Source organism: Canis lupus, chromosome 23 (assembly GCF_011100685.1).
Source record: "Canis lupus familiaris isolate Mischka breed German Shepherd chromosome 23, alternate assembly UU_Cfam_GSD_1.0, whole genome shotgun sequence".
NCBI lineage: Eukaryota > Metazoa > Chordata > Mammalia > Carnivora > Canidae > Canis > Canis lupus.
Genome location: NC_049244.1, coordinates 45718772 through 45731304, shown reverse-complemented (window position 1 = coordinate 45731304; position 12533 = coordinate 45718772). Strand labels below are relative to the sequence as shown.

The window sequence follows — 12533 nt, the reverse complement described above, 5'->3', positions numbered from 1 at the left end:
TTCCCAGACTCCAGAAGTATGGGAAATAAATGTTGTTTAAGCCACCCACTCTATGATATTTTTGTTACTGGAGCCTGAATGGACTAAGAACAGGAGTGAGGAACAAAAACTACTTAACTCACACTTTTTCATACAGATTATTAACTCAAAATTTTGAAACACAACACTTGACAGAAAAAAATCAGTGTGAAAAGTGTCACTCTTTCCTGCTCAAGTAGCATCAGTCTCATGTGGTTTTTACTTCCTGGTTTTAGTAGGTTTCTGGAGAAACAAAATCTTGAGTCAAACTGATCAACTGCTTTTCAACATGCACATGTTCACATTCTAAATAAAGACTAGTTTTAACACAAAAATCCAAAAGTTATATTTTCTGATTCCATTTATATAACACTCTTGAAATGACAAAATTATCAAAGACAGATCACTGACTGTCCATGGTTTTGGTTGGAAGGAGGGTCTCACAATATAAGTGTAGCATCTTCTTTCTTTCTAAGATCTTATTTATTCAAGAACAAAGAGAGGAGGGGAAGGGGCAGAGGGAGAAGCAGACTCCCCGCTGAGTGGGGAGCTTGATGTGGGGCTCGATTCTGGGACCCTAGAAGGCAGATGCTTAACCAGCTGAACTACCCAGGCGCCTCCTCCTTCTTTTGAGAGAGAGAGAGAGAGAGAGAGAGAGAGAGAGAGAGAACATGTATGCACCAGCAGAGGTGGGGTGGAAGGTGCAGAGAGAGAATCTTAAGCAGCTCCACACCCAGGGCAGAGCCTGACATTGCACTTGATACCATACTTAACTAGAGGAGCCACCCAGACACCCCAGGACGGCATCTTTTTGATGATGGAGCAGTTCAATATTCTGATAGTGGTGGTTATATGAATCACATATGTGATAAAATTTCTTAGCACCATATATACACACAAATTGGTGAAATCTTGGGCAGCCTGGGTGGCTCAGTGGTTTGGCGCTGCCTTCAGCCCAAGGCGTGATCCTGGAGACCCAGGATCCAGTCCCACATAGTGTTCCCTGCATGGAGCTTGCTTCTCCCTCTGCCTGTGTCTCTGCCTCTCTCTCTGTCTCTCTCATGAATAAATAAATAAAATCTTAAACAAAAACTTGTGAAATCCAAATAAGGATTATAGTTTAGTAAATACTACTGTACAAGCACCAAAGAGAAGGCTAGGTGAAGGCACTTGGTAAGACTTTTGTAAATCTTAACTCATATAAAAATATAAGGCTTTTAAAAAAGACCATCGTTTTTTATAATGCTTTGTTTATAATACAGCAAAAATTAAACCAAAGTTTGAAAAAAAGTTTTTCAGCATTTCTCAAGAATGGATTTGCTTGGGAATACCAAACAAAAATGTTACATCAAAATAAAAAAATGAATAGACCAAGATTTTTGTACTAAGGTAAAAACAAATCCTGAAATGAAAGTACTAATCAGAGCTACTTTAAAACCAGTGATACTGTTGGTGATATTCTTCATAACAGATATGTCTATTTTAAGGGGACTAATTATCAATTGAATTCATCATAAAAATCATATTGAATCACTACATCTTGTTCATACATATAAACCACTACTTACAACAAATACTTTATTTCACACCTCCTTACACAGAAGCATGACTATGAAAAAGTGCTGTAAGACATTTTGGAAACACCAAGATACTTTACTGGATATAATCAGTTTGAGTAACTTATACAAGAATAAATAGATATACAAAGTTTATTAGAAGACACACAAAATCGGATTCATAACAGAACATAAACTGTATTACAAGTTAACAAAGCAAAAATAAATAGGGATCCAAAAGTTCTTTTCAATAACAAAAACAATTTTTCCACATGTGGCTTTCTAATGAGGAATTCATTTTAATTAGAAGTGACCAAATCTGAGAAACATTGAAAAGAATACAGAGATAGTTTAATACAGTGTACTGAGAGTTAATGTGATCCCTTGTTTTTAATGATTTTCCCCTTTAATCAAAGGCCATCTGGAAACATGTTTTATTAGGGAGAGAAACCCAAAACGCGAACAGTTCTTATCAATAAAGTGATAAATACCAGAGTTTCACACAGAAAAACTGTTTAAAAACAATCATATTAAATATTGCACTTAAATAATCTTTTTAAATATTAGCAGCCTTTCTGGTTACTGTATACCATTTATTGCTCTAGGCCTGAGTTAATGAGAAAACTATTAGGCTCCAATAAACAAGGGTCCTATGCCTGGGACATAAGGATCACTATAATGGAAAACTTTCCAACCCTTACATCCACTGCAGTACCTATCAATGTAGGACAATGACTCTATTTTGAATAAATTATCTCAGTGTCCTCAACCAGGCAAGCTGATCAGATATATGGGTTTCATATAAAGCCATCAGAATCTGGAAGATTCTAATTTTCAGGGGAAACTATCCTAAGGTGAGAACAGAATTTGGTTCTGGTGATTCAAATAAAAGTTGATTCAAAAATGAGAAAGATCTAGCCAAGCCAAGCCAAAGACAGCCAGCATGCACTGAGACTGGCAAAAAATGTGCTTCCCTTTAGGTGGCCGAGCTGGTTGAGTTCCAGGTAAACCTGGAGAATGTCAGCCTGAGAATGAATTTTGTTTTAAAAATTGATTGTTTTGAGAGAGAGAGAGAGAGAGAGAGAGAGAACGAACATATACAAGCAGGAGGAAGGGCAGAGGGAGAGGGAAAGAATGCCAAGCAGACCTCCCACAAAGCGTGGAGCCCCAAATGCCAAGAGCTAGAGCTGGATCTCACAACTTGGGAGACCATGACCTGAGCTGAAGTTGAGAATCAGATGCTCAATGGAATTAGCCACCCAGGTATGCTCTCTCTGGCCTTGTCATTTCCAATAAAAATTGTGATAACAGAATTTACTGGACAATGTCCAAATTATTCCAAACTCCAAAAATCCCACAAGTCTAAGTTTAAAAAACGATTCTGAAAGTAAAAGAATCTATTATTTAAAAAAATTTTTTTATTGGAGTTCAATTTGCCAACATACAGCATAACACCCAGTGCTCATCCCACCAAGTGCCCCCCTCAGTGCCCATCACCCAGTCACCCCAAACCCCCCCCCCGGCCACCTCCCCTTCCACTACCCCTTGTTCATTTCCCAGAGTTAGGGTTCTCTCATGTTTTGTCACCCTCACTGATATTTTCACTCATTTTCTCTCCTTTCCCTTTATTCCCTTTCACTAATTTTTATATTCCCCACATGAATGAGATCATATAAAAGAATCTATTATTCACTGAAATATCTATACTAACAGTGTTTAAAGAATTAATCAGTGTGTTCAAGTAAAAGAAAAATGGACCATGGAGTTGCATGGCTGAGTATAATCCTGATTCTGCCAATTTACAATGTATCTCTGGGCCTCTATGAATATGAGAATCTAAGGGATAGACTGACTAGCTAACCTTCAAGTTCTTACAAAGTGTCTGATTTTAAGCATCGTTAAGAAAAGTGTCATTCTTTGTAAATCTGACTATAAACGAAGTGGTCATCCTTTATGAATTTGCTCTTCCATCAAACACTGAGGATGTCTGTTGTTTACCATGCACTGTACTTGGTACTGAGAAGACAGGGATGAGTAACACTCTGCCCCCACCAAGGAGTTCACAGTCTAGCAAGGCAGAAAAGCCTCTAAGCAACCAGGTAATTAACCTAAGCGAAAAGTGAAAAAAAAAAAAAAAATTTAAGTATGTATGTACACATATATATATACACACACATATATATATGTACAAAAACAGCCTGGGATTAACAGATCATACGAGGAAAGTGGAGAAAGGCTTCAAAAAGCAATTATTTTTGAAATGAATTTTATTCACTTACTTTTATTATCTATTTATTTATTTGAAAGTGAGTGAGAGAGCCCACAAGCAGGAGCAGAGGGAGAGGGAGAAGCAGACTCCCCGCTGAGCATGGTGCATCATGAGGGGGGCTCCACCCCAGGACTCCCAGGATTGTGACTTGAGCTGAAGGCAGACACTTAACCAACTGAGCCACCCAGGGGCCCCTGAAATGAATTTTAAAAGATGAAAAGAAGTAGGCCAAATCAAGAGGAACAGCATAGTCCTAGACTGAAGATGTAGATTTTTTGAGGGTTTTATAAGCAGTAGGATATTGATGGAGTACGAATTGGGGGGGGGGGGGGGAGGAAATGCAAAGAGCTTTTCAAGGATTATGAAGGGTTCCACACGCTATGCTAGACAGGATGGAATTCACCCTGTAAGCATGGAGAAGACCCTGTAAGGATTTTTAAAGGAGAGGAAAATCTACCAGATATTTTTTTTAATGTACTATTTTTTTTATTAGACTTCAATAAGCATTTAGAATTCCAAAACTGTGAATAGCATACTAGTGATCTTTATGAAGGGGCGGGGGATTTCACTTAAGCATGTAATTAAGCCTTTTAACAACATCGCCCGACATGTCATCTAACAAGTTATAGTCAGTATTTGATAGATATTTGATGAAGGAATTGCGGATAGTCAAGACTGATAGGAGCGGATGTGGTGCTTAACAACAAAAGTCTTAAAACGGGGATCCCTGGGTGGCGCAGCGGTTTGGCCCAGGGCGCGATCCTGGAGCCCCAGGATCGAATCCCACGTCGGGCTCCCGGTGCATGGAGCCTGCTTCTCCCTCTGCCTGTGTCTCTGCCTCTCTCTCTCTCTGTGTGACTATCATAAATAAATAAAAATTAAAAAAAAAAAAAAAAAGTCTTAAAACGGAGGATGCCAAAAAGTGCCACAGCTTTTTAGGATTCAAGTCTCAGGGGGACATGACCACCATCTTCAAAAGGAGACAACCTTCCGGGAACCTGGGTGGCTCAGTGGTTGAGCTTCTGCCTTTGGCTCCTGTAGTGACCGGAGGCAGGGGGGGGGGAGGGGGGCTGGGTTCGAGTCCTGCATCAGGTCTCGATGCAGGTCTCGGCCCAGGGCGTGACCCCGGAGTCCCGGGATCGAGTCCCGCGTCGGGCTCCCTGCGTGGAGCCTGCTTCTCCCTCTGCCTCCATGTCCCTGCCTCCCTCTCAGTGCATCTCTCACGAATAAATACATAAAATCTTAAAAAAAAAAAAAAGTAGACCTTTCTGTTTATAACTTTTTCCCTTCTATGTAAGCTATCCATGCCTTTTAAAAAGCCTCTACCCTTTTCTCTCCCGACCTCCCCCTTCTTTACTTGATACTCATACGAGAATCCCAGCCCTTACCCTAGTCCAGTGTCCCCGGACACAGTCCAAAACTCAAGTTTAATCATCTTTTCCAGAATTATAAACTCTGCCTCCGCCTTCAAAGTGTCAGGAATATTCTCATGTTCAAATTCGAAAATGCTCATGACCATGTCAACCTCAGACGCTTCTTTCTCTTTCTTTCTATTTATTTGTTTGTTTGTTTGTTTGATTTTCTTTACTTATTCATGAAAGACACAGATTTATTTATTTATTTATTTATTTATTTATTTATTTATTTATTTATTTATTTATAAGATTTTCTTTACTTATTCATGAGAGACTCAGAGAGAGAGGCAGAGACCCAGGCAGAGGGAGAAGCAGGCTCCGTGCGGGGAGCCCGACGCGGGACTCGATCCCGGGACCCCGGGTCACGCCCTGGGCCGAAGGCAGGCGCTCAGCCCCTGGGCGCCCCCCGGGATCCCCTGCTAGGCCGTTCCTATCACGGCCACTGCCACAAGCCCAGACCACACTTCCGTCCCTTTGAACCCACACTCCCGCCGCTCTGCTCTGTCTATTCGGTCCTGCAAGTCTCACTACAGCGAGGAGCACAGAATTCGGCATCACTCAGGTGTATTTAGTGCGTGTCGCTCGCTCCGGCGCTTAGTCGTTTGCTGATGTGTCTTCCTTATGAGAGACCACGACGTCTCCCTGTCACCTGGGTCCGTCACCAGGTAAGGGTCCGTGTGAAACCAGCGCGGCGGCCGCGGGGCAACAAGGCCGACTAGCACCTTCTGATCTTGTCCCCCTCCCTCAATTCCAGGGGAGCTTGACGCGACAGAGAGGAAGGACGCGGAGGCGAAGGGGAGGGGGCGGGGGATGCTGGAGGCCGGAGGCGGGGGGCCTCACTTCCGATTGCCACGCTGCACCAAGAAACCCAAAAGGCCCTCCTAAGCGCTTCCACAGCCCGCAAGGAAAGGCGGATCGGACACCGGCGCTTCTCGGGTTCTCCCCCACAGCGATCAACCCAAAAAGAAACCGCTCTGAAGAACAGTCCCTTACTCGGCCAGGACTCACCTGTCAGGAGCGGCGTGGACGGCGCCATCTTGTCCCGGAAAGAGAAACCCGTGCGCTTGGGTCAGAGTTCACGAGGGCCAAACCCGGCCCCTACACGTCTCCCCGGGCGTGGAAACCGCGCGGAGCTGCTTCCGGTATCACGAGGCTTCGAGGCCGATTCACTTCCGGGGGTGGAGAGAGGAAGGCCAAGGCGCCCGAAGGCGCACGCGCAGCTCCGGGGCCGCGCTTTAAAGAGCGCCGGGCGGGGCGGGGCGGGGCGCGGGGCGGGGGGCGCGGGGCGCGGGGCGCGGGGCGGGGCGTCCGCCTTCGGCCGCGGCAGGCGGAGCCCGCACTTCCGCGGGGCGGAGCCCGTGCAGTGCTGACGTTGGCAGCCGAACCCGAAGTAGTTCGAGGCTGCGGACAGCGCTGGCCGGTTGTTGCGTTTCCGTCGTCGCGGGCTCCACGCTCCCGGCGGCCTGCGGTCTGTGGCCCCCGCGCGCCCGCGTCTCGGCCGCCCGGTCCGGCGTCGCCAGGCCTCCCGCGCTCGGCTCGGCCCAGGCCCGGCGGTCGGAGCCAGCGCCCCGGCCTGAGAGCCTCCTCGCTCCGGCGGCCCGAGGGCAGGCGGGCAGGCGGGCGGCGGGCGGGCGAGCCCGACGGCGGCTGGGGCAGGTGGCGGCGCCGCGAACATGGTCGCCAAGCAGCGAATCCGCATGGCCAACGAGAAGCACAGCAAGAACATCACCCAGCGCGGCAACGTCGCCAAGACCTCGGTGAGGAACGGGGTCGGGCCCGGGTCGCAGGGCCGCGTGGGGGTGTCCGCAGCCCGGAGCGGGACGCCGGGGGGGGGGGGGGGGGGGGGGGGGGGGGGGGGAAGGTGGGTGCGGGAGCTCGGGGCTTCGGGGGGAGGGGGTCGAAGCGGGGTTTTTTTTTTTGGTTTTTTTTTTTTGCATTTGAAAAGGGAATTTCCATTTTTGCAGAGGAACGCTCCCGAAGAGAAGGCGTCCGTAGGACCCTGGTTATTGGCCCTCTTCATTTTTGTTGTTTGTGGTTCTGGTAAGTGGTTTTTGTTTTTTTTTTTTTTGGGGGGGGGGGGGCGGGTAGGGCGTTTGGATGTCGGGTCTGGGATGACGTGGTGGCCCGTCAGCGGTGAAGCCTCCCAGCGGAGTTCCCAGCTCACCTGCCGGGAGCCCCGCCGCAAGTCCCTCTCTCGTCCGAACCGACTCGCTTGGTCCCACGTTTGCACCGAGGGTGGTTGGTGCTCCAGAAACTTCTCACCGCCCTGGGTCGTGCTCGCAGGAGATCCGAAAGGAGGAGGTCAGGTCCTCCGTAACTTACGATCACGTTGGGAGAAATTTAGACTCAGAAACAAAAGAAAAACCTTCACGGGATGAGAATCCGGAATGTTTTTGCAGCCTCATTATAGAAACGTTTGCAGAAACGCTTATGAACGTGGACGTTGAACTTTTCATTTAACGTGTCCGGCGATCGCATGTCTTTATTATTGTCAGAGTCGGGTACGTTTTAGAAAGTGAAGCTCTTGCAGAGAATTGATTTCCATATAAAGGAAACAGACCTGATTTGGCAACTCTTAATACGTGAGACCAGTGTTTTTTAGATTAAAGAAACGTTTGACATATGGCAGGAAACCATAAGTTATCAAGTCGGCCTGCTGTTAAAGTGATAGATTCCTGCCCCTGCAAATTACAGAGGATCTTTTTTTTTTTCCTCTTCGTTTATTATCTTAATATGCAAGTCTTCGATACTGAAGTACCGGTTTCTGTCTTTTACGCGCTGACATTCTTTTTTTTTTTTTTTTTTTTTTAATTTATTTATGATAGTCACACAGAGAGAGAGAGAGAGAGAGAGAGGCAGAGACATAGCCAGAGGGAGAAGCAGGCTCCATGCACTGGGAGCCCGACATGGGATTCAATCCCGGGTCTCCAGGATCGTGCCCTGGGCCAAAGGCAGGCGCCAAACCGCTGTACCACCCAGGGATCCCCGCGCTGACATTCTAAAGTTACTGAGGTTCCTCTTTCACCTTTCAGTTTGCCTGCCTCCTAAACTGACTCGTTTGAAGCTTTCTTGATAAATGGCCAAGAGCCAAGCAATTTATATAACCTGAAGCTTATCGAATTTCAGCTTTGTGAAAATGAGGAAACATGGTTATATCATAGTCCAGGCCTTAGAAGGACATTTAATATTTTGGGGATAAACCAAAATAATTCTTGTGCCGGAAAAACCTGTTTGCTTCAGTGCTTTAAGTTCTTTCTAAAATGTGCACTGCAAAATCTGTTAGACATTCAGACATAAAACTCAAGAGAGGCTGAAATTAAAAAAAATAACTTACAGACATTCGCTTGTTTTATTAGAGAGAGTAGGCTTGTTTTCATTTCTTATTTCAATGAAGTTATGTAGCATTTGCAAGTAATGCTAAAGGTGCTCTTGGATTCTTGTGAACTGCCTTAATAAGTATTTGTCAGTTGCCAGACCTATTTTATTCAAAGCATGGTTACTAAAACATGTGCTCTTTCTCTTTACAGCAATTTTCCAGATTATTCAAAGTATCAGGATGGGCATGTGAAGTGACTGACCTTAAGATGTTTCCATTCTCCTGTGAATTTTAACTTGAACTCATTCCTGATGTTTGATACCCTGGTTAAAAACAATTCAGTAAAGCATCCTGCCTCAGAATGACTTTTCATATCATCCTTCATTTGTCATTCCAAGGTTTCTTCACGAGTCATTCCAGGTTTTCTAGTCCATACCACAGTGCCTTGCAAAAGCACCACATGAATAAAGCAATAAAATTTGATTGTTAAGCTATAGTAGTGGACCCTACTTATTCAGTCAGTAAAGAGTAAATTTTTTTTGATGTGGTTATTAAAACAGTATCCAGTATAGATAATTAGAGTAAATCTATGTAGACAAGGTCTAGGTTTTGTTAACTCTAATGTGTAAATGCAATTAGCTTAATTTAAAATTTGGAGTTGGTTTTTATATGGCTAGGCACTTTATTACTATATCTTGAATTGAAAGCACACTCCCATATAGGGTCCTGTAACTGTCCTGTAATAAAGTGCTTATAAATGGAACCAACTATACAGTTAACCTAGTCTTCCCATGATCTTTAGCACCTAAATTTTTTAAAAAGCTTCTAAATGCTTAATATAAAGGGAGATGCTTATAGCTACAACTATTTTAACAATATTATTTCTGTTACACTACCTTCAATTTTGCATGACTAATTATACTAACCTGAAATGCTATAAGAAAACAATGTGGTTGAGCATTTTGTAACTTAATGAGTCACTTCATTTTCACTAAAACTACCATGGTGGAGTACAGTCAGGGAAGGTTTATGTCACCATTGATTTCACCAGAATTACTTTAATATATCAAAGGGGTCTACTATGCTAGACAGCATTTTAGGGAAAAATACTACTAAAAATGGGTGTCTCATCAGGGCATACTGATGAGTCCCAACGTGCCATAAGACATCTTAGCACGTTAATAGCACTTTTAATACCAAAAAAGGCACATCAACTAAAAAGCTACTTAGTTTGGAAATAATTTTCTAGATTGAGGATTAAAATTTTGTTAGGGTACTAGATACGTCAGACGAAGGTGCCAGCTGGAATTAAATGGATTCACTGATAAGGATCAGTCTAGTCTTCCCTTTGTTGTATGATTTTGTAGGTTAAGATTGATCAAAGTTTCATTTTACTAATGGTAAGGGTGAGAAGGCAGGGTTTGGGTTTTCTGGTACTGTTGAAAATTTTAAGTTTTGACTATTTAAATACTTGGTCATAACTTGAATTTAAAAAAGCACCTGAGAGGTGTCTATGCATCAATGAATTGGAAAGAAAGCTGCTCATTTGTTTTGTTAATCGCCTCAGGATATCTCTTTTAAAATAAGCTGTTTTAAGAGGAACAGAAGGGAAATCTGCTACCTAGTCTTACACAGTGTGAACCTCAGAGAGAGCTTCTGATACCCCTAACTATAGGGGAAGAATGAGGGAGAGGAGCAGTTTAGGATGTTTAGGAACTTAACTATTCAAGAATAGGGAAGGAGTCAGCCAGCCTTGGGCCAGCAGGTTTTTTACCTGCATTGTTACCTGCCTTTCTCACCCAGGAAATCAACCCTGTACTTGTTTCCCTCTTTGAAGCAAGTGTCTTGGTTGACTAATACTATTTTATTGTAACTTTAAAAATGAAAGTTATTGTTCTAAATTTATAGCAGGTGCCTTATTTTTGCTTTGAGTCAAACCATTCCATATTAGAATTTCCCCTGGTTTACTATAGACAATTGGCTTTAAGTAATTAGGGTTTTGGGCTGTTTTTTTTTTTTAATTGTACAATGTCTTCATTAATTTGACTGTTAAATTTCCATAGCTAGCAATCATTTTACATATGTAAAAGTTGCATTCCCTTTGTATTTCACGTGTAATTTCCTAATTGAGAACATTTTATATTAAGGATGGATTATGCATGTTTGGGTCAATGAAAGCAATGTCTTATTTGATTTATCCTTTAAAAAATAAAGTTCCCTGATTATTTGATGCCTTCTAAAAGGTATGATTTTACAGAATTCTTATCTGAGTGTGCTTTTTACAGTTAATAGAAAATTATTTTAAAGAATGCCTAGTATTGTACTTAAGTTAAAAAGTACCTTGAGACACAGATAAAAAGTTTATAACTGGGAGTAAGTAGCAAGAAGTACATTAAAAGCACAGTGGATTAAATACTTCTCTTCCTAGGATTTACCCTCATTATCCAAGTTCCATTCAAGGGAAAAAAAATCACAGTTCTTTCCCAGTTGAATTTTTATGTCATCAGTGTTGAACACAGAATGGTAATAATGTCTATTGGGGGATTGTCTACATTATCCAATAACTCTTTGTCGTTTAACATTTCAAAGAGTTGTCCATGATTTCATTGTATCTGTTGGGTTGTATATAATGTTACTCAAAATAATTGAGTGGGCTTCCAAAATAAGGAAAGATTTTCACTGTAACAGGATGTATTGTAATGGGCTTTGACTTCTATCAAAGAAGTATGTATCCTCAACTGCAGGGCCAGGGCTCTTCTCACTAAGGTTCCTGGGGTTTTGTTGGCACAAAGGAATGCCGTGTAGAACTGGATTGTGTTCTTGGGAGGTTCGTCAACAAAATTTTATCACTGTTGTAGCATCTGTATAATTTAGAACATCAAATTTTCCACTTAGAAATTGTTTTAAAGTTTGTCTTTGAGTACCTTTTTAGTTTTTAACTTACTGTTTTAAGTAAAAACCAGAACTTTAAGAAGCAGGAGTTGGGTTCAACAGCAAATTCAGTGTCACTTCGCAAGAGAATCATTTCCTGTCAAAACTTCATCCTACTCCAGGTACTTGTACTGCTTTATCTTCAGGTTGAATTAGGACAAAAATGTCCTATTTTGAAGAGTACTAATGAGCAATAAAAGGCTTAGAAGACTAGCTGAAGGGGAAAAATCAACTGTCTGGACTTAGATAATACAAAGTAAATTCATGCATAGCACAGAATCATAAAAATAGAGACATGGGCAGTTTAGTCCAACTGTCTCAATTTACAGATTAAAAAATTCATTTATTTTGTGAATATTGAGTTACGTGCCAGATAGGGAGGTAGAGCTGTGACTACAGGGTCCTGGCACTCAAGTATTTTTCAGTCCAGTAGTGGGAGAAAAGATAATAAAATGAAAATTGTAATCATGATCAGTATTTTAAAAGAAAGATAAAACCAGGTAAATAGCGTATGCTCTGACAGAGCTAGTTGAGGTAGAGCAGAAATTAGAAGCAAGTTTCTGGACTCAACAATACCCTAGAGAAACCATAAGAATGATTGTAGAATGTCCACACAGAACACTTCTGTTTTCATGAGCTCTTTACTTCTGCTTTTAGAGAAACTTGTAGTTTTAAAAATATGTTTGCATGTTGCCAACTCAAAAAAAAAAAAAAAAAAAAAACTTGTCCTTTTATAGATGCAATTTCTTTTGAAAATGAATTTAAGTGACAAATTTACTATTGATATTTCCTGTACAGCACAAAAATAGATCAAATCGGTAATGTTATCCACTGTAACATATTCAAGAGTACATTTTTAAAAAGTATTTTGTTATATAATCTTACTGTATTTTGTTTTAAAAATTTCCATCTGTGATGTTGAAAAATCTTATTTGATAGTCTGGTAGCCAAAAAAAAAAAAAATGTAGTCATGTGCTCTCCATAGATTCTTTTTATTACGAAACTTCAGTGAATAAATCATGTGTGAC

General features: G+C 42.2%; 2 protein-coding genes across 2 annotated transcripts in view; one reads left to right on the top strand and one right to left on the bottom strand.

Moving 5' to 3' along the window:
- Nucleotides 1-6410, bottom strand: part of EIF2A (eukaryotic translation initiation factor 2A) — a 34255-nt gene extending 27845 nt beyond the window's left edge. Inside the window, exon 1 of the mRNA XM_038571208.1 lies at nucleotides 6267-6410. Within this exon, the coding sequence (XP_038427136.1) occupies nucleotides 6267-6294 (28 nt within the window). The 5' untranslated portion in view covers nucleotides 6295-6410. The remainder of the gene's footprint in view (nucleotides 1-6266) is intronic.
- A 259-nt stretch (nucleotides 6411-6669) lies between these two features.
- Nucleotides 6670-12227, top strand: SERP1 (stress associated endoplasmic reticulum protein 1). The gene is made up of 3 exons (XM_038571207.1): nucleotides 6670-7015; nucleotides 7223-7298; nucleotides 8786-12227. Exons 1-3 carry the CDS (start codon nucleotides 6932-6934, stop codon nucleotides 8824-8826), a joined length of 201 nt encoding a protein of 66 aa, XP_038427135.1. The 5' UTR covers nucleotides 6670-6931; the 3' UTR covers nucleotides 8827-12227.
- The last annotated feature ends 306 nt before the right edge of the window (nucleotides 12228-12533 follow it).